Source organism: Ranitomeya imitator, chromosome 4 (assembly GCF_032444005.1).
Source record: "Ranitomeya imitator isolate aRanImi1 chromosome 4, aRanImi1.pri, whole genome shotgun sequence".
NCBI classification, from domain to species: Eukaryota; Metazoa; Chordata; class Amphibia; order Anura; family Dendrobatidae; genus Ranitomeya; species Ranitomeya imitator.
Genome location: NC_091285.1, coordinates 670,640,352 through 670,661,922, shown reverse-complemented (window position 1 = coordinate 670,661,922; position 21,571 = coordinate 670,640,352). Strand labels below are relative to the sequence as shown.

At 43.0% G+C, this 21,571-nt stretch overlaps 1 protein-coding gene across 7 annotated transcripts in view; it reads left to right on the top strand.

Moving 5' to 3' along the window:
- The window catches only part of CACNA1A (calcium voltage-gated channel subunit alpha1 A), a 473,240-nt gene that overhangs the window by 161,084 nt on the left and 290,585 nt on the right, over positions 1–21,571 (top strand). For all 7 annotated transcript variants that reach the window (XR_011320871.1, XM_069767267.1, XM_069767264.1 and 4 more), the window contains exons 4-6: positions 9,917–10,008; positions 20,018–20,170; positions 20,490–20,677. Coding sequence is in view for 6 of the 7 variants with exons in the window: in XM_069767267.1 (XP_069623368.1) it covers positions 9,917–10,008; positions 20,018–20,170; positions 20,490–20,677 (433 nt within the window). In the remaining variant the exon portion in view is untranslated. The remainder of the gene's footprint in view (positions 1–9,916; positions 10,009–20,017; positions 20,171–20,489; positions 20,678–21,571) is intronic.

Genomic DNA, 21,571 nt, shown 5'->3' with positions numbered 1-21,571 from the left:
CATGCAGATTATGCAACACCAGAAAGCGAATAACCTCCTGATGTGCAGGAGCCATGCACATGGTCAGCTGGGTCCAGTACTGAGGCTTATTCTTGGCCAAAGGCGTAGCATCAATTCCTCTCAATGGAATAGGACACTGCAAGAGCTCCAAGAAAAACCCACAATGCTTAGCACACTCCAAGTCCATCAAATTCAGGGCAGCGCCTGAATCCACAAATGCCATGACAGAATACGATGACAAAGAGCAGATCAAGGTAACGGACAGAAGAAATTTTGACTGTACTGTACCAATGGTGGCAAACCTAGCGAACCGCTTAGTGCGCTTAGGACAATCAGAGATAGCATGAGTGGAATCACCACAGTAGAAACACAGCCCATTCAGACGTCTGTGTTCTTGCCGTTCAACTCTGGTCAAAGTCCTATCGCACTGCATAGGCTCAGGTTTAAGCTCAGGTAATACCGCCAAATGGTGCACAGATTTACGCTCACGCAAGCGTCGACCAATCTGAATGGCCAAAGACATAGACTCATTCAAACCAGCAGGCATAGGAAATCCCACCATGACATCCTTAAGGGCTTCAGAGAGACCTTTTCTGAACATAGCTGCCAGCGCAGATTCATTCCATTGAGTGAGCACGGACCACTTTCTAAATTTCTGACAATATAACTATCTCATCCTGACCCTGACAAAGAGCCAGCAAATTTTTTTCTGCCTGATCCACAGAATTAGGCTCATTGTACAGCAATCCGAGCGCCAGGAAAAACGCATCGATATTACTTAATGCAGGATCTCCTGGCGCAAGAGAAAATGCCCAGTCCTGAGGGTCGCCACGCAAAAAAGAAATAATGATCAAAACCTGTTGAACTGGATCACCAGAGGAGCGAGGTTTCAAGGCCAGAAATAGTTTACAATTATTTTTGAAACTCAGAAACTTAGTTCTATCACCAAAAAACAAATCAGGAATAGGAATTCTTGGTTCTAACATAGATTTCTGATCAATAGTGTCTTGAATCTTTTGTACTCTTGCCGAGAGCTGATCCACACATGAAGACAGACTTCTAATGTCCATTGCTACACCTGTGTCCTGAACCACCCAAATGTCTAGGGGAAAAAAAAAGGCAAAACACAGTGCAGAGAAAAAAAATGGTCTCAGAACTTCCTTTTTCCCTCTATTGAGAATCATTAGTACTTTGGCTTCCTGTACTGTTATGATTAGGCAATTCAGTACCACAGTGAACATAGAGGTCAGAGCACATACAGTGATCTGACAATAATCCAAAAACATAGAATGAGCTCTGAGACGTGGGAACTCTGTTGACCGCAATCCCTAATCCTATCCAACAACACTAGAGGCAGCCGTGGATTGCGCCTAACGCTACCTATGCAACTCGGCACAGCCTGAGAAACTAGCTAGCCTGAAGATAGAAAATAAGCCTACCTTGCCTCAGAGAAATACCCCAAAGGAAAAGGCAGCCCCCCACATATAATGACTGTGAGTAAGATGAAAAGACAAACGTAGAGATGAAATAGATTTAGCAAAGTGAGGCCCGACTTTCTGAACAGAGCGAGGATAGGAAAGGTAACTTTGCGGTCAACACAAAACCCTAAAAACCACGCAAAGGGGGCAAAAAGACCCTCCGTACCGAACTAACGGCACGGAGGTACACCCTCTGCGTCCCAGAGCTTCCAGCAAACAAATAGATAAGCTGGACAGAAGAAAAGCAAACAAAATAGCAAAGGAAAACTTAGCTATGCAGAGCAGCAGGCCACAGGAACGATCCAGGAGGAAAACAAGTCCAATACTGGAACATTGACAGGAAGCCAGGATCAAAGCACTAGGTGGAGTTAAGTAGAGCAGCACCTAACGACCTCACCACATCACCTGAGGGAGGAAACTCAGAAGCCGCAGTACCACTTCCCTCCACCAACGGAAGCTTACAGAGAGAATCAGCCGAAGTACCACTTGTGACCACAGGAGGGAGCTCTGCCACAGAATTCACAACATGGACTGGCCATTTGGCAATTCTGGCAAATGCCAGAAGGGCCTGTCTGGTTGTGGGCTGCCTTGTGTGCTACGTTGTTAACAGAATCAATGTTCTCAAGACACCCATACTGTTAACAGTTGTGACGGAGCACAAAGCCGATCACTCTGTCACTTACCTCAGCATGCCATGGGTATCATTACAAATATTGGTCTTGTAGTAAATCTTCCTTTCCCTCATCCAGGGTAATATCTAATGTATAAAGCTGAATGTGTGTATGTGTGTGTGTATGTGTGTATTTGTGGGATTGGCATCTGCACCGTCGCCACTACAGGTACAAAATTTTGCACAGTCACACGTCTGGACCCCGAGAGTGTCATAGGCTATGTTGTGAGGCGAAATTTTAACCCCGCGCTTTCCAATTCACCAAACAATTTTGCCCCTATCTACATAATGGGGAAAAAGTGAAAGGAAAATTGTTGGAGGCAAATTGACAGCTGCCAGATGTGAACAAGGGGGACTTAAAGAGTGAGAGCGATAGCGCCAAAGAGTATATACCATACAGTTGCTAAGGTGGGGCCCCAACATGGGATACACACCACACACGGGAATATGAACACACACCCAAAATGCACCACACACTACCATGTGCTTGAACACATATAGCACCCTTAGCACACATTTCACCACACATACACCAACCTCGCCATATAAAAGTCAAAACACAAAAATCGCCGCTCAAAACTCGCCACGCGCAAAACTCGCCACATGCAAAACTAGGCTCACGCAAAACTCGCCACACGTGCAAAACTCACCTCATGGAAAACTCGCCACACGCAAAACTTGCACACGCGGAAAAATTGCCACATGCACAAAAGATGCAACACATGTAAAAGTTGCCTCACACAAAACTTGCACATGCTCAAAACGCACCACACATAAAACTCGCCATGCGCAAAACTCGCCATGCGCAAAACTTGCTGCACACAACTTGCTACACTAACCTGTCACATGCAACTCAACACACAAAAAGTTGCTACATGCATATCGCCACACAAAACTCATCTCACAAAATTCGCTGCATGCATGTTGCCACATGCAACTCAACACACACAACTTGACACATGAAACTCGCAAGTCTGGTATTATTCTTCAAAAATAAAAATCTGATTAATAAGCAGACAAACTAGAAGAGCAACAAATGTACCATATAGGAAATACGGCAGCTGTCAGTCACATGACCTGTCTATTATGTGTATGTGTGAGCTAATATATACTGCCAGGGGGGAGGGCTTCCTGTTGACTGGGGATTTATCAGGCTGCCAATTTAGCTTACAAATACTGAGGTAAAAATACTGACCAAATAACGTGTGAACGCAGTCTAATACAGGAGGAGATGACACACAGATATATACTATATACAGGAGGAGATGAAACACAGGTATATGCTATATACAGGAGAGATGAAACACAGGTATATACTATATACAGGAGGATATGACACACAGATATATACTATATACAGGTGCAGATGACACAGGTATATACTATATACAGGAGCAGATGACACACAGGTATATACTATATACAGGAGGAGATGACTTACAGATATATACTATATACAGGAGGAGATGACACACGTATATACTATATACAGGAGGAGATGACATACAGGTATATACTATATACAGGAGGAGATGACACACAGGGATATACTATATACAGGAGGAGGAGATGACATACAGGTATATATTATATAAAAGAGATGACACATAGGTATATAGAGGAGGAGATGACATACAGCAGGTATATACTATATACAGGGGAGATGACATACAGGTATATACTATATACAGGAGATGACATACAGGTATATACTATGTATAGGAGGAGATGACATACAGGTATATAGTATATACAGAAGAGATGACATACAGGTATATACTATATACAGGAGGAGATGACACATGGGTATATACAATATACAGGAGGAGATGACATACAGCAGGTATATACTATTTACAGGGGAGATGACATACAGGTATATACTATATACAAGAGAAGACATAGGTGTATACTATACATAAGGGAGATGACAAACATGTATATACTGAGGTGAAAATGAGGGGTGTGAGGTGAAAATGAAAAGGTGTGAGTGCAAAATGAGAGGAATGAGGGAAAATAGTGAAGTGATCGGAAAATGACAGATGTGAGGTCGAAATGACAAGTGTTAGGGGGAAATGAGAGGAGTGAGGGGGAAATAAGAGGTGTAAGGGAGAAAATGAGAGGTGTAAGGGAGAAAATGAGAGGTGTAAGGGAGAAAATGAGAGGTGTAAGGGAGAAAATGAGAGGCATGATGGGAAAATAAGAGACGTGAGGTGCTATAACTAACCACAGATATTTACGATGCTCAGGCAACGCCGGGCTCTTCAGCTAGTTAGTTATATATCCCATCTGGTTATTGGGGACGGTGACACCATGGGCCTGTGTGATTTCAAATGCCAGGGCTGAATTTCGTCCCCAGTCCGTACCTGGGAGTGGAGTCGTGTGTGTACGATGTGTACGGAGCGGAGCCGTGTGTAAGAGGTGTACGGAGCCTTGTGCATGAGGTGTACGGAGCGCAGCCGCGTGTGTACGAGGTGTACGGAGCGGAGCAGCATGTGAAAGGTGTACGGAGTGGAGTCGTGTGTAAGAGGTGTACGTAGCCGTGTGCACGAGGTGTACGGAGCACAGCCGCGTGTCTACGAGGTGTACGGAGCACAGCTGCATGTGTACGAGGTGTACGGAGCACAGCCGCGTGTGTACGAGGTGTACGGAGCGGAGCAGCATGTGAAAGGTGTACGGAGCGGAGTCGTGTGTAAGAGGTGTACGGAGCCGTGTGTACGAGGTGTACGGAGCACAGCCGCGTGTGTACGAGGTGTACGGAGCACAGCTGCGTGTGTACGAGGTGTACGGAGTGGACCAGCGTGTGACAGGTGTATGGAGCGGAGTTGTGTGTGTAAGAGGTGCGCGGATCAGAGCAGAGTGTCAAAGGTGTACAGAGCAGAGCCACGTGTGTACGAGGTGTGCGGAGCAGAGCCATGTGTGTACAAGGCGTATGGAATGGAGCAGCGTGTGCAATGTGTATAGAGCGCAGCCGTGTGTGTACGAGGTGTACGACGTAGTGCCGTGTGTGTACGAGATGTATGGAGAGGAGTCGTATGTGTATGACGTGTACGCAGCGGAGCCGTGTGTGTGCAAGGTATACGGAGCAGAGCAGCGTGTTCAATGTGTATAGAGCGGAGCCGTGTGTGTACGAGGTGTACGGAGTAGTGCTATGTGTGTACGAGATGTATGGAGAGGAGCCGTATGTGTATGAGGTGTACGCAGTGGAGCCGTGTGTGTGCAAGGTATACGGAGCGGAGCAGCGTGTGCAATGTGTATGGAGCGGAGCCGTGTGTGTACGAGGTGTACGGAGTAGTGCCGTGTGTACGAGATGTATGGAGCGGAGCCGTGTGTGTATGAGGTGTATGGAGCGGCGCTGAATGTGTACGAGGTGTACGGTGCGGAGCCGTGTGTGTATGAGATGTATGGAGTGGAGCCGTGTGTACGGAGCGGAGCCGTGTGTGCAAAGTGTACGGAGCACAGCCGCGTGTGTAGGAGTAGCTATGTGTGGCCATTCTACGGTACGAAGTATCATGTGCGGCCAATATACAGTATGGAGCATCATGTGTGGCCATTATACAGTATGGAGCATCATGTGCGGCTATTATACAGTATGGAGCATCATGTGTGGCCGTTATACAGTATGGAGCATCATGTGCAGTCATTATACAGTATGGAGCATCATGTGCGGTCATTATACAGTATGGAGCATCATGTGCGGCCATTATACAGTATGGAGCATCATGTGCGGCCATTATATAGTATGGAGCATCATATGCAGTCATTATACAGTATTGAGCATCATCTGTGGCCATTATACAGTATGGAGCATCATGTGCGGTCATCATACAGTATGGAGCATCATGTGTGGTCATTATACAGTATGGTGCATCATGTGCGGTTATTATACAGTATGGAGCATCATGTGCGGTCATTATACAGTATTGAGCATCACGTGGGGTCGTTATACAGTATGGAGCATCATGTGCGGTCATTATATAGTATGGAGCATCATGTGCGGTCATACAGTATGGAGCATCATGTGCAGTCATTATACAGTATGGAGCATCATGTGTGGTCATTATACAGTATGGAGCATCATCTGGGGCCATTATACAGTATGGAGCATCATGTGTGGTCATTATACAGTATGGAGCATCATGTGACGGTCATTATACAGTATGGAGTATCATGTGCGGTCATTATACAGTATGGAGCATCATGTGCGGTCATTATACAGTATGGAGCATCATGTGTGGCCATTATACAGTATGGAGCATCATGTGTGGCCATTATACAGTATTGAGCATCATGTGTGGTCATTATACAGTATGGAGCATCATGTGCGGTTATTATACAGTATGGAGCATCATGTGCGGTCATTATACAGTATTGAGCATCATGTGGGGTCGTTATACAGTATGGAGCATCATGTGCGGTCATTATATAGTATGGAGCATCATGTGCGGTCATACAGTATGGAGCATCATGTGCAGTCATTATACAGTATGGAGCATCATGTGTGGTCATTATACAGTATGGAGCATCATCTGTGGCCATTATACAGTATGGAGCATCATGTGTGGTCATTATACAGTATGGAGCATCATGTGACGGTCATTATACAGTATGGAGTATCATGTGCGGTCATTATACAGTATGGAGCATCATGTGCGGTCATTATACAGTATGGAGCATCATGTGTGGCCATTATACAGTATGGAGCATCATGTGTGGCCATTATACAGTATTGAGCATCATGTGTGGTCATTATACAGTATGGAGCATCATGTGCGGCCATTATACAGTATGGAGCATCATGTGCGGCCATTATACAATATGGAGCATCATGTGCGGCCATTATACAGTATTGAGCATCATGTGCGGCCATTATACAGTATGGAGCATCATGTGCGGCCATTATACAGTATGGAGCATCATGTGCGGTCATTATACAGTATGGAGCATCATGTGTGGCCATTATACAGTATTGAGCATCATGTGTGGCCATTATACAGTATGGAGCATCATGTGTGGTCATTATACAGTATGGAGCATCATGTGCGGCCATTATACAGTATGGAGCATCATGTGCGGCCATTATACAGCATGGAGCATCATGTGTGGCCATTATACAGTATGGAGCATCATGTGCGGCCATTATACAGTATGGAGCATCATGTGCGGCCATTATACAGTATGGAGCATCATGTGTGGCCATTATACCTTATTGAGCATCATGTGGGGTCATTATACAGTATTGAGCATCATGTGGGGCCATTATACAGTATTGAGCATCATGTGTGGCCATTATACAGTATGGAGCATCATGTGGGGTCATTATACAGTATTAAGCATCATGTGGGGCCATTATACAGTATTGAGCATCATGTGTGGCCATTATACAGTATGGAGCATCATGTGGGGTCGTTATACAGTATGGAGCACTGTGTGGCCATTATACAGTATGGAGCATCATGTATGGCCATTATACAGTATTGAGCATCATGTGGGGTCGTTATACAGTATGGAGCACTGTGTGGCCATTATACAGTATGGAGCACTGTGTGGCCATATTTTTTTGTTTATACTTATTCTTTATGAACAGTGCGATCAGCAGTGCTAAATGGGTGTGGTTGAGACGTGGATATGCGTGTGACTAGTGAATGGGTGTGGTCAGAGGCATGGCCTAAAACTTTCCGCGGCGTGCGTTGCGCAAACTTTGTCCCTCTTTCCCAGCTTCAAAAGTTGGGAGGTATGTGAAAAGGGATGGGAACCTGTTAAATCTTCAGTTAAACACAATTAGTCATTTTAAGTATTAGCCAGATTCTGGACCATATTGACCATGGGTCTATATAATGGTGCTGAGTAAAGGGCATTTTCCTCCACGATAAATCCTACTTGATTTCATTGAGCATCCTGTAGTCATAGCTCTATAAGACTGAGAAGCTTCCCTGAACTGATATATGTTCCCGGAGGGTGAGTGTGTGCTGACTCATCTCTGCTGCACAGAAGCCAGAACTAAATGACTCTAACCCTTATGCCTTTTTTGTTAATCATTCTAAAACGCTTAACCCTTTGGGATTGTGTACAGATACAAATTACGGGCACAAAATGCTTTACAAGGGTAATAAAGGATCTGGATTTGTGTAGTAAGGTGAAACAGGGGTAACATAACACTCAGGAGCCAGGTTACAGTAGTAGATCACATGGAGCCGGGTTACTGAACCCTTAATATGTTTGAGGTAATAAGAGAATCAAGAGCCGGGTTACTGTAAAAAGAGGGTACAGGGTAATAAGAGAATCAAGAGCCGGGTTACTGTAATAAGAGGTTACAGGGTAATAAGAGGATCAGGAGCCGGGTTACTGTATTAAGAGGTTACAGGGTAATAAGAGGATGAGGAGCCGGGTTACTGTAATAAGAGGTTACAGGGTAATAAGAGGATCAGGAGCCGGGTTACTGTAATAAGAGGTTACAGGGGTAATAAGAGGATGAGGAGCCGGGTTACTGTAATAAGAGGTTACAGGGTAATAAGAGGATCAGGAGCCGGGTTACTGTAATAAGAGGTTACAGGGTAATAAGAGGATCAGGAGCCGGGTTACTGTAATAAGAGGTTACAGGGTACTAAGAGGATCAGGAGCCGGGTTACTGTAATAAGAGGTTACAGGGGTAATAAGAGGATGAGGAGCCGGGTTACTGTAATAAGAGGTTACAGGGGTAATAAGAGGATCAGGAGCCAGGTTACTGTAATAAGAGGTTACAGGGGTAATAAGAGGATCAGGAGCCGGGTTACTGTAATAAGAGGTTACAGGGGTAATAAGAGGATCAGGAGCCGGGTTACTGTAATAAGAGGTTACAGGGTAATAAGAGGATCTGGAGCCGGGTTACTGTAATAATAGGTTACAGGGTAATAAGAGGATCAGGAGCCGGGTTATAGTAATAGAAGTTTATAGAGGTAATAAGAGGATCAGGAGCCGGGTTACTGTAATAAGAGGTTACAGGGTAATAAGAGGATCAGGAGCCGGGTTATAGTAATAGAAGTTTATAGAGGTAATAAGAGGATCAGGAGCCGGGTTACTGTAATAAGAGGTTACAGGGGTAATAAGAGGATCAGGAGTCGGTTACTCTAAAGAGATGATACAAATTAGTTAGAGGATCAGGATCCGGGTTAGCATGAAAAGATATTACAGGATTACTGTATTGTGACAATTTGCAATTGTGACATTAGACTTTTCAAAAGTGGAGCTTAATTTTTTTTTATGTACAGTATACCTCCTATTCTTGAGGAATAAATTATCTTTGCAATTTGTTTTTATTTAATTCCGTGGGGTGTTTTTTCTTCTACATTACCCATGGTCCGCCATTGCCGTAGCATTCGGGTCCATATATGGCCTCCTTCATTGTCTGTTCAGTATACAGGATATAAATATAGCTATACACCTATAGCTGTATCACAAGCTAACAATATGGTGTGTCCTATTTAATGCATCGGCTGTAACAGGGGCTTCTGTAAGAACATGAGTGCCTCCCTCAGAGAGAAAGGGAATTTCTTTTAAAAGCATTATATTGTAGGACTCTCTTATTTTTCATGCACAAACTCCTGGACAACAGCTTCAATGTTACTTATTGAAATGAAGTGAAGACGTTGGTATCTTAGAATTAGATGGAAACTTCGGCGTTTGCTGCTTCCCCATCTTTCTGTTAATCTCTGGTACATGTCCCTGTGTGTTATTCCATATGGAAAACCTGTAAAGTGCTATAGTAACTATCTTCAATCTCTGACTACAGAATAATTGCATCTACCGGGCCAGAGTTTGATCTGCGGACCCTCCGGGCTGTTCGTGTGCTGAGACCCCTGAAGCTGGTGTCTGGAATTCCAAGTATGTCATTTCTATATTTTTTTTTTATACTTTTGGAAATTGTTGCCTGCAGTAGTTTAGATCATTCCTGAGTTCTGTATTGACAACTGATGCTTTGCTACGTTGGCCACCTACCAACAATCCCAATTACTGGGATGCTGCCCTGCAAACTGTTACCCAAGAGGGTGAAAGTTCAGAAAATTTGCCTAGAAATAGGCATTTCATAGTTGTTTTCAATGGCTCCTGGGTGGAGAATTGGGTTCTACAATTTGGGATCTAGCATTTGGGACGTAAGTGATATGATCAAACAAGAAAAAGGTTCAGCAACATTCATTGTTCGGACAAATCTTCCATTATTGATGATTAGATGGTTTTACATGTGCAACCTGCACATATCTGTCACGCTGTGGTGGTCTTCCGTAAGGAAGGATGGCATCAAACTGTCCCTGGAGCTGGGACCCTAACTATCCCTGTCCTGTGGGCACACTTGAAGGTAGAAAGGCCTGAGTCTCCGACCTTACTGTTCTCCTGTTATCGCCTGATCTGTCCCGTACCCCAACCCATGGAGCCTGGGACAGAAATATAAGGCAAACAAGACACAAAGATAAAACAGGGATAACAGAAAGCAACAAATATACAAATAGTCACCAAGGATATGAATGTTCCAAACAAATTGGAATTAGACAATGAGGAAAGCATACACCCAAAAACAGCACGCAACAATCTCCAGTATCAACAACGATCTCCAATACAAGCACAGCGTCTCCAAGGAGCTAGGAAGCAAAGCTTTCACTGGCAAGGCAGAGAAAGTCTGGACAGGGAGAGGTAATGACCAGATCAGAAGCAGCTGAAAATGGAGCTGCAAGTTTCTGACCAGCATAGAAAGGGTAATTAACCTCTTCAGCAAACCAAATCCATTTAATAAGGGACAAAAACACACAGGCTAAATGGAAGTTCTGCAATTCACAATACGAAGTGATCTTCTAACCCCAGATCTCCCAGGAGAACGTGACACACTTGTGACAATACCTCGCCCATATTCTGCAGATTGAGGAACAGCGGCACGGAGGTAGAAGGTTTGGAGCTGTGGGACCCTTTATCTTTTTACAGTTTACTGTATGTATATATATATATATATATATATGTGTATATATATATATATATATATATATATATGTATATATATATATATATATACAGTTAGGGCGAGAAATATTTGGACAGTGACACAAGTTTTGTTATTTTAGCTGTTTACAAAAACATGTTCAGAAATAAAATTATATATGTAATATGGGCTGAAAGTGCACACTCCCAGCTGCAATATGATAGTTTCCACATCCAAATCGGAGAAAGGGTTTAGGAATCATAGCTCTGTAATGCATAGCGTCCTCTTTTTCAAGGGACCAAAAGTAATTGGACAATGGACTCTAAGGGCTGCAATTAACTCTGAAGGCGTCTCCCTCGTTAACCTGTAATCAATGAAGTAGTTAAAAGGTCAGGGGTGGATTCCAGGTGTGTGGTTTTGCATTTGGAAGCTGTTGCTGTGAGCAGACAACATGCGGTCAAAGGAACTCTCAATTGAGGTGAAGCAGAACATCCTGAGGCTGAAAAAAAAGAAAAAATCCATCAGAGAGATAGCAGACATGCTTGGAGTAGCAAAATCAACAGTTGGGTACATTCTGAGAAAAAAGGAATTGACTGGTGAGCTTGGGAACTCAAAAAGGCCTGGGCGTCCACGGATGACAACAGTGGTGGATGATCGCCGCATACTTAATTTGGTGAAGAAGAACCCGTTCACAACATCAACTGAAGTCCAGAACACTCTCAGTGAAGTAGGTGTATCTGTCTCTAAGTCAACAGTAAAGAGAAAACTCCATGACAGTAAATACAAAGGGTTCACATCTAGATGCAAACCATTCATCAATACCAAAAATAGACAGGCCAGAGTTAAATTTGCAGAAAAACACCTCAAGAAGCCAGCTCAGTTCTGGAAAAGTATTCTATGGACAGATGAGACAAAGATCAACCTGTACCAGAATGATGGGAAGAAAAAAGTTTGGAGAAGAAAGGGAACGGCACATGATCCAAGGCACACCACATCCTCTGTAAAACATGGTGGAGGCAACGTGATGGCATGGGCATGCATGGCTTTCAATGGCACTGGGTCACTTGTGTTTATTGATGACATAAGAGCAGACAAGAGTAGCCGGATGAATTCTGAAGTGTACCGGGATATACTTTCAGCCCAGATTCAGCCAAATGCTGCAAAGTTGATTGGACGGCGCTTCATAGTACAGATGGACAATGACCCCAAGCATACAGCCAAAGCTACCCAGGAGTTCATGAGCGCCAAAAAGTGGAACATTCTGCAATGGCCAAGTCAATCTCCAGATCTAAACCCAATTGAGCATGCATTTCACTTGCTTAAATCCAGACTTAAGACGGAAAGACCCACAAACAAGCAAGACCTGAAGGCTGCGGCTGTAAAGGCCTGGCAAAGCATTAACCCCTCTGTGACCTTAGACGTACTATCCCGTCGAGGTGCCCTGGGCTTATCTGACCCTGGACGGGATAGTACGTCATAGCCGATCGGCCGCGCTCACGGGGGGAGCGCGGCCGATCGCGGCCGGGTGTCAGCTGCTTATCGCAGCTGACATCCGGCACTATGTGCCAGGAGCGGTCACGGACCGCCCCCGGCACATTAACCCCTGGCACACCGCGATCAAAGATGATCGCGATGTGCCGGCGGTGCAGGGAAGCACCGCGCAGGGAGGGGGCTCCCTGCGGGCTTCCCTGAGCCCCCCGCAGCAACGCGATGTGATCGCGTTGCTGCGAGGGTCTCCTCACCTCCCTCCCTGCTCGAGCCCCGGATCCAAGATGGCCGCGGATCCGGGTCCTGCAGGGAGGGAGGTGGCTTCACAGAGCCTGCTCAGAGCAGGCACTGTGAAGGCTGCAGCGCTGCATGTCAGATCAGTGATCTGACAGAGTGCTGTGCAAACTGTCAGATCACTGATCTGTGATGTCCCCCCCTGGGACAAAGTAAAAAAGTAAAAAAAAAATTTTCCAAATGTGTAAAAAAAATAAAAAAAAATATTCCAAAATAATGAAAAAAAAATAAAAATATTATTCCCATAAATACATTTCTTCATCTAAATAAAAAAAAAAAACCAATAAAAGTACACATATTTAGTATCGCCGCGTCCGTAACGACCCGACCTATAAAACTGTCCCACTAGTTAACCCCTTCAGTAAACACCGTAAGAAAAAAAAAAAAAAAAACGAGGCAAAAAACAACGCTTTATTATCATACCGCCGAACAAAAAGTGGAATAACACGCGATCAAAAAGACAGATATAAATAACCATGGTACCGCTGAAAGCGTCATATTGTCCCGCAAAAAAAGAGCCGCCATACAGCATCATCAGCAAAAAAATAAAAAAGTTATAGTCCTGAGAATAAAGCGATGCAAAAATAATTATTTTTTCTGTAAAATAGTTTTTATCGTATAAAAGCACCAAACCATAAAAAAATGATATAAATGAGGTATCGCTGTAATCGTACTGACCCGAAGAATAAAACTGATTTATCAATTTTACCAAACGCGGAACGGTATAAACGCCTCCCCCAATAGAAATTCATGAATAGCTGGCTTTTGGTCATTCTTCCTCACAAAAATCGGAATAAAAAGCGATAAAAAAATGTCACGTGCCCAAAAATGTTTTCAATAAAAACGTCAACTCGTCCCGCAAAAAACAAGACCTCACATGACTCTGTGGACCAAAATATGGAAAAATTATAGCTCTCAAAATGTGGTATTGCAAAAAATATTTTTTGCAATAAAAAGGGTCTTTCAGTGTGTGACGGCTGCCAATCATAAAAATCCGCTAAAAAACTCGCTATAAAAGTAAATCAAACCCCCCTTCATCACCCCCTTAGTTAGGGAAAAATAAAAAAAAATGTATTTATTTCCATTTTCCCATTAGGGCTAGGGTTAGGGCTAGGGCTAGGGTTAGAGCTAGGGTTAGGGCTAGGGTTAGGGCTAGGGTTAGGGCTAGGGCTAGGGTTAGGGCTAGGGTTAGGGCTAGGGCTAGGGTTAGGGTTAGGGTTAGGGCTAGGGCTAGGGTTAGGGTTAGGGTTAGGGCTAGGGTTAGGGCTAGGGTTAGGGCTAGGGTTAGGGCTAGGGTTAGGGCTAGGGTTAGGGCTAGGGTTAGGGTTGGGGCTACAGTTAGGGTTGGGGCTAAAGTTAGGGTTAGGGTTTAGATTACATTTACAGTTGGGAATAGGGTTGGGATTAGGGTTAGGGGTGTGTCAGGGTTAGAGGTGTGGTTAGGGTTACCGTTGGAATTAGGGTTAGGGGTGTGTTTAGATTAGGGTTTCAGTTATAATTGGGGGGTTTCCACTGTTTCGGCACATCAGGGGCTCTCCAAACACGACATGGCGTCCGATCTCAATTCCAGCCAATTCTGCGTTGAAAAAGTAAAACAGTGCTCCTTCCCTTCCGAGCTCTCCTGTGTGCCCAAACAGGGGTTTACCCCAACATATGGGGTATCAGCGTACTCAGGACAAATTGGACAACAACTTTTGTGGACCAATTTCTCCTGTTACCCTTGGGAAAATACAAAACTGGGGGCTAAAAAATAATTTTTGTGGGAAAACAAAAAGATTTTTTATTTTCACGGCTCTGCGTTATAAACTGTAGTGAAACACTTGGGGGTTCAAAGTTCTCACAACACATCTAGATAAGTTCATTGAGGGGTCTAGTTTCCAATATGGGGTCACTTGTGGGGGGTTTCTACTGTTTAGGTACATTAGGGGCTCTGCAAACGCAATGTGACGCCTGCAGACCAATCCATCTAAGTCTGCATTCCAAATGATGCTCCTTCCCTTCCGAGCCCTCCCATGCGCCCAAACGGTGGTTCCCCCCCACATATCGGGTATCAGCGTACTCAGGACAAATTGGACAACAACATTTAGGGTCCAATTTCTCCTGCTAACCTTGGAAAAATACAAAACTGGGGGCTAAAATATAATTTTTGTGGAAAAAAAAATATTTTTTATTTGCATGGCTCTGCGTTATAAACTGTAGTGAAATACTTGGGGGTTCAAAGCTCTCACAACACATCAAGATGAGTTCCTTAGGGGGTCTACTTTCCAAAATGGTGTCACTTGTGGGGGGTTTCTACTGTTTAGGTACATTAGGGGCTCTGCAAACGCAATGTGACGCCTGCAGACCATTCCATCTAAGTCTGCATTCCAAATGGCGCTCCTTCCCTTCCGAGCCCTCCCATGCGCCCAAACGGTGGTTCCCCCCCACATATGGGGTATCAGCGTACTCAGGACAAATTGGACAACAACTTTTGGGGTCCAATTTCTCCTGTTACCCTAGGGAAAATACAAAACTGGGGGCTAAAAAATAATTTTTGTGGGAAAAAAATTTTGTTTTATTTTTATGGCTCTGCATTATAAACTTCTGTGAAGCCCTTGGTGGGTCAAAGTGCTCACCACACATCCAGATAAGTTCCTTAGGGGGTCTACTTTCCAAAATGGTGTCACTTGTGGGGGGTTTCAATGTTTAGGCACATCAGTGGCTCTCCAAACGCAACATGGCGTCCCATCTCAATTCCTGTCAATTTTGCATTGAAAAGTCAAACGGCGCTCCTTCCCTTCCGAGCTCTCCCATGCGCCCAAACAGTGGTTTACTGCCACATATGGGGTATCAGCGTACTCGGGACAAATTGGACAACAACTTTTGAGGTCCAATTTCTTCTCTTACCCTTGGAAAAATAAAAAATTGGGGGCAAAAATATAATTTTTGTGAAAAAATATGATTTTTTATTTATACGGCTCTGCATTATAAACTTCTGTGAAGCACTTGGTGGGTCAAAGTGCTCACCACACCTCTAGATAAGTTCCTTAGGGGGTCTACTTTCCAAAATGGTGTCACTTGTGGGGGGTTTCAATGTTTAGGCACATCAGTGGCTCTCCAAACGCAACATGGCGTCCCATCTCAATTTCTGTCAATTTTGCATTGAAAAGTCAAACTGCGCTCCTTCCCTTCCGAGCTCTCCCATGCGCCCAAACAGTGGTTTACTGCCACATATGGGGTATCAGCGTACTCAGGACAAATTGGACAACAACTTTTGAGGTCCAATTTCTTCTCTTACCCTTGGAAAAATAAAAAATTGGGGGCAAAAATATAATTTTTGTGAAAAAATATGATTTTTTATTTTTACGGTTCTGCATTATAAACTTCTGTGAAGCACTTGGTGGGTCAAAGTGCTCACCACACATCCAGATAAGTTCCTTAGGGGGTCTACTTTCCAAAATGGTGTCACTTGTGGGGGGTTTCAATGTTTAGGCACATCAGTGGCTCTCCAAACGCAACATGGCGTCCCATCTCAATTCCTGTCAATTTTGCATTGAAAAGTCAAATAGCGCTCCTTCCCTTCCGAGCTCTCCCATGCGCCCAAACAGTGGTTTACTGCCACATATGGGGTATCAGCGTACTCAGGACAAATTGGACAACAACTTTTTGGGTCCAATTTCTCCTGTTACCCTTGGTAAAATAAAACAAATTGGAGCTGAAGTAAATTTTTTGTGTAAAAAAGTTAAATGTTCATTTTTATTTAAACATTCCAAAAATTCCTATTAAACACCTGAAGGGTTAATAAACTTCTTGAATGTGGTTTTGAGCACCTTGAGGGGTGCAGTTTTTAGAATGGTGTCACACTTGGGCATTTTCTATCATATAGACCCCTCAAAATGACTTCAAATGAGACGTGGTCCCTAAAAAAAAATGGTGTTGTAAAAATGAGAAATTGCTGGTCAACTTTTAACCCTTATAACTCCCTAACAAAAAAAAAAATTGGTTCCAAAATTATGCTGATGTAAAGGAGACATGTGGGAAATGTTACTTATTAAGTATTTTGTGTGACATATCTCTGTGATTTAATTGCATAAAAATTCAAAGTTTGAAAATTGCGAAATTTTCAAAATTTTCGCCAAATTTCCGTTTTTTTCACAAATAAACGCAGGTACTATCAAAGAAATTTTACCACTATCATGAAGTACAATATGTCACGAGAAAACAATGTCAGAATCACCAGGATCCGTTGAAGAGTTTCGGAGTTATAACCTCATAAAGGGACAGTGGTCAGAATTGTAAAAATTGGCCTGGTCATTAACGTGCAAACCACCCTTGGGGGTAAAGGGGTTAAGAAGGAGGAAACCCAGCGTTTGGTGATGTCCATGGGTTCCAGACTTAAGGCAGTGATTGCCTCCAAAGGATTTGCAACAAAATATTGAAAATAAAAATATTTTGTTGGGGTTATGTTTATTTGTCCAATTACTTTTGACCTCCTAAAATGTGGAGTGTTTGTAAAGAAATGTGTACAATTCCTACATTTTCTATCAGATATTTTTGTTCAACCCTTCAAATTAAACGTTACAATCTGCACTTGAATTCTGTTGTAGAGGTTTCATTTCAAATCCAATGTGGTGGCATGCAGAGCCCAACTCGCGAAAATTGTGTCACTGTCCAAATATTTCTGGCCCTAACTGTACATACTGATAAAGGCAAAGTTTATACTGTGTAAAGCAATTGAGTAGTCCTGGAAGATGTGAGGATATTTGCCTCCTATATGTTTCATTAACTGCATTCTACTTATTAATAGCCAGTAAGTGTGAACATATGACAGACGCTCGGCTCCATAGACCTCCTGCTTTCCCAGGTGAAGAGCGGCCAGCTCTCCTCTGACCAGGCCATTCCTGTCACTGATGCCGAACCTGATGTCCAAGAAATGTGTCACCGATTGAACATTTGCCAGATGACAACATTTATTGTTAGTCATCGTTAACAGATTAGACATTTAGCCTCTTAAAAACAGATGCTTTGCTGGAATTACTGATGACTGGTGGGGGATTGACCCCCAGGACTCCCACTGATCAGCTGAATGAAGTGACTACTGTCTTTTGTTTCATTGTCCCATAAACAAGAGTTATTGCCTCGCCACGGGATAGATGGTAAATGTATGATCACTTGGGGTCCAGCTTTTGAGATCCCCACCAATCCCAAGAACAAGTGGCCCAAAGCCCCTATCTGAATAGAGAGGATAGAGAGGACGAAGGTGCTAAAATCACTTCTGTGAATGCAGTGGTAGTGAGCATGTGCAAACACCAGACAGTGAATGGAGCAATGGCCGCACATGCTCACTACCACTCCAGTCACAGCAGTGATTTTAGCACCTCCGTCCCCAGGATTGACAGGATATGTGACATAGGTGTTATTACGGGAGGCGTCATTGGAGGGTATGTAAGGTTAAGCAACATTTTCACCCCAAAATTAATAAGTCAAGATTTTTTGTTGTTGTTGTAAAGGAATCATTAATGAAAAAATGAAAACCACGTTGCATTACAAGTCATATTTCTGCTTTGCTTCTTCTTGTAGTTTTCAGAAAACTTTGTTAAAGACTGGAGATTTCCGGGTGCCGCTGTTACATATGTTCACATGTCCATTTATCGTTTTCGTTTGTCTGTTTTGCCTAGAACAGATAAACGGATCAGATAAAAGGAAATCAGAATCTTGTATCCCAGTTGTAAATGGAAGCAGAGAGGTCCCATTGATTTATACGGAATCCATCGGGTTTCTGGTTATTGTTAGAACGGAAGAAAAAGTCATGGATGCAGCACTTCTGTTCTAAATATAAGCCAAACCCCAAATAAGTGAAGGTCCCCTCTGCGTCTATTTGAGATAGGAATACACAGGATGATAATTCCATTTATCTGTTTTAAATGGAAGAAACCTAAACCAAAAAGCTGTGACTCAACACAAATCAATGGATCCAAATGCACAGGATTAAAGTAGTCACAAATGAATGAAACATATATACCTTTCATTAAATGTAAGTTAAAAACACAGGTAAAATACTAATACTGTGTAGACACAAAATTAGGATGTCGGGTGAGCCAGCAAAGAAGACCATACAATATAAATCCATAAAAATGTAGAAAATTAGGCACAACGAATACAATAAAGGATGGCAGATAAATCAAAAGTGGATATCAAAGGAAGAGTTCCATAGAACAACAATGAATGCCTGAAAAGTAAAGGGGTAACATGGGTATACAGAGATGGCTCATCTAACAAATATATACCCAACGTGCGTTTCGCAACAGCTTTGTCTGGGGAGATTGGTGGAAGTGAACAAGATTACATGTCGTCCCTCTTTCATTGTGCCTGTTTTTCTACATTTAAATGGGATTTATGTTATGGATCCATATTGTATGGGCTTCTTTGTTGGCTCACCTGCCCATGCAATTCTGCTTAATTCTGTGTCTATTGGGTGGTAATTTTTTTAGATTTTTTTAAATTATTTTTGTGAGTAATTTAATCCAAAAATCTCACTTTGGCCGCCTTCACATGACCATTTTTGCAGAACGTGCATCATCCGTTTTTTTTTTCACGGATATCACACGTACCCATTATAACTTGTGTAAATGTCCCTGTGCAAACCACACGGAGACTTGTCCATTTTATTCCGTCAGCACCGATGACAAAGGCCAATACAAGTCTATGGGTCTGTGTAAAACAAGGATGGTATCCATGTGCCGTCCGTGTTTAACATTGCAAAGTATGAGAGAAGCTTCAGAATTGATTTTTCTTAAGCCAACCTGAAAAAAAAAACCAGATGGCACACTGATTTCGCACTGATCCAAAACACTGATAACACCGGTACCATTTTTTTCCAGTACCGTTAATATAAGGATGTGTGAAGGGAGCCTTATATTGGTTATCACTCTGTAAAAAAACAATGGAAAACAAAAAACGGACATGTGAACAGAGCCTTATGTCTCTTCCCTTTTTTTTTATATTAACAGGAAACATAATAAATTGAACATAAATTATCTGTAAATATAGTACAAATTAAGAGGATTACTAGATTCACACAAAAATAGAAATATCGATGAATCTACAGAAATGGATGCATATGAATGCTGGTCTGGGTAATTGGGGTTCCCTTGTCTCCTGTAGGTTTACAAGTGGTCCTGAAGTCCATTATGAAAGCCATGATTCCTCTGCTCCAGATTGGTTTGCTCCTGTTCTTTGCTATTCTCATCTTTGCTATCATTGGACTTGACTTCTACATTGGCAAATTTCATACTGCCTGCTATGAACCGTATGGAGGTGAGGCGGCTTCATTCTACCATCTATCAGCTACTCCTCGGACTTATAGGTGTCCACTCTTTTTTGTTGCACCATGGTTTATTTAGATTGAAGGTTTTGCGTAGATTTGTTTCATACAGGGGTTGTCCCTTCTTGGTACTCCAAAAATGTCTGATGGATGTAGGACAGACCTTTGGGCTCTGTACCAATGTGGAGACCATAAGTGTTCATCTCCGCCCGGTGCATATGGCTGAATTTAGACTATGCGTTCCTGCGTACTCTATGCATGCACTGATCAATATACCTACGTTTTAACATTTTTTTTCCTTTTCCCTGATAGATGAAATACAGGAGGAGGGTCTCTGCGGCAATGATACGTCGTCAAAGGGGTGCCCCGAAGGCACAGTATGCTATGCCAAATGGGATGGACCCAATAATGGCATCACGCAGTTTGATAACATCCTGTTCGCGGTACTCACTGTATTCCAGTGCATAACCATGGAGGGCTGGACAGATATTTTGTACCATGTAAGTATATGTATGTGTATAAGTAACGAAAAAAACAGAAAGACCACCCATATCCCCCAAATGAAGGGCAGTACTTCAGTACTGGCATGGATGCCACTAAGAATTGCAGCAGGGGAGCGAGATGTATTTCCGCACTGATACACTTGGGTCTGAGAGCCGGACTTCCAGCGCGCTCGGCTGACAGCTGGTGCTGAAGAGGCACGATGAATAGCTGCACATACGTGAGGGCTTAATGAGTATGAATTCTGCAGAGTCAGGGGAAAGAGGGGAGAATGGTAAGGCGCAGAGAAGAAGAGGCGCAGAGGCCTACATACATACAGAACACTGGAAAATGTGCAGAAGGAGGGCAGGCTAGCTTCTGGAAAGAGCTTTAACCATTGTGTTACGTTCAGACCAAAATGGGGACGGATACAAGGTAAAATAGTGGGAAAAGGGCAAAAACTAATAAAAAATATAGACTTATAGTAGATGGTATGAATAGATAGGATGTACACTATCAAGCAGTAAAAATGGGAAGGGAAAGAATAAGAGAGTATGAGAAGGATTTAGGATGGTGTGAGAATGAATACAGACTGAGAACTTTCTCTTGGAGAGAGTACGAAAAGATACCAGTAAGTGTATGAAATCGCAAAAATAGATTCAGGATTTAATAAGGGAAAGATGAAAAGGACATTAGGAGCGGATGAGAAAGAATGAACCTGTTCTATGGATATAGGAGAGAGCATAAATGAACATATATAAGTTTTAGGACTCCATTGAAAACAAAGACAGGAAATTATTACGTGTCGAAGAAGTACAGTAAAGAAAATGTAGAATAGAGTATTATTAGGTGAGGGCATGAAATATAATGAGCATGTGCTCATATGTAAGACTTTACAAATAGGCAGATATATA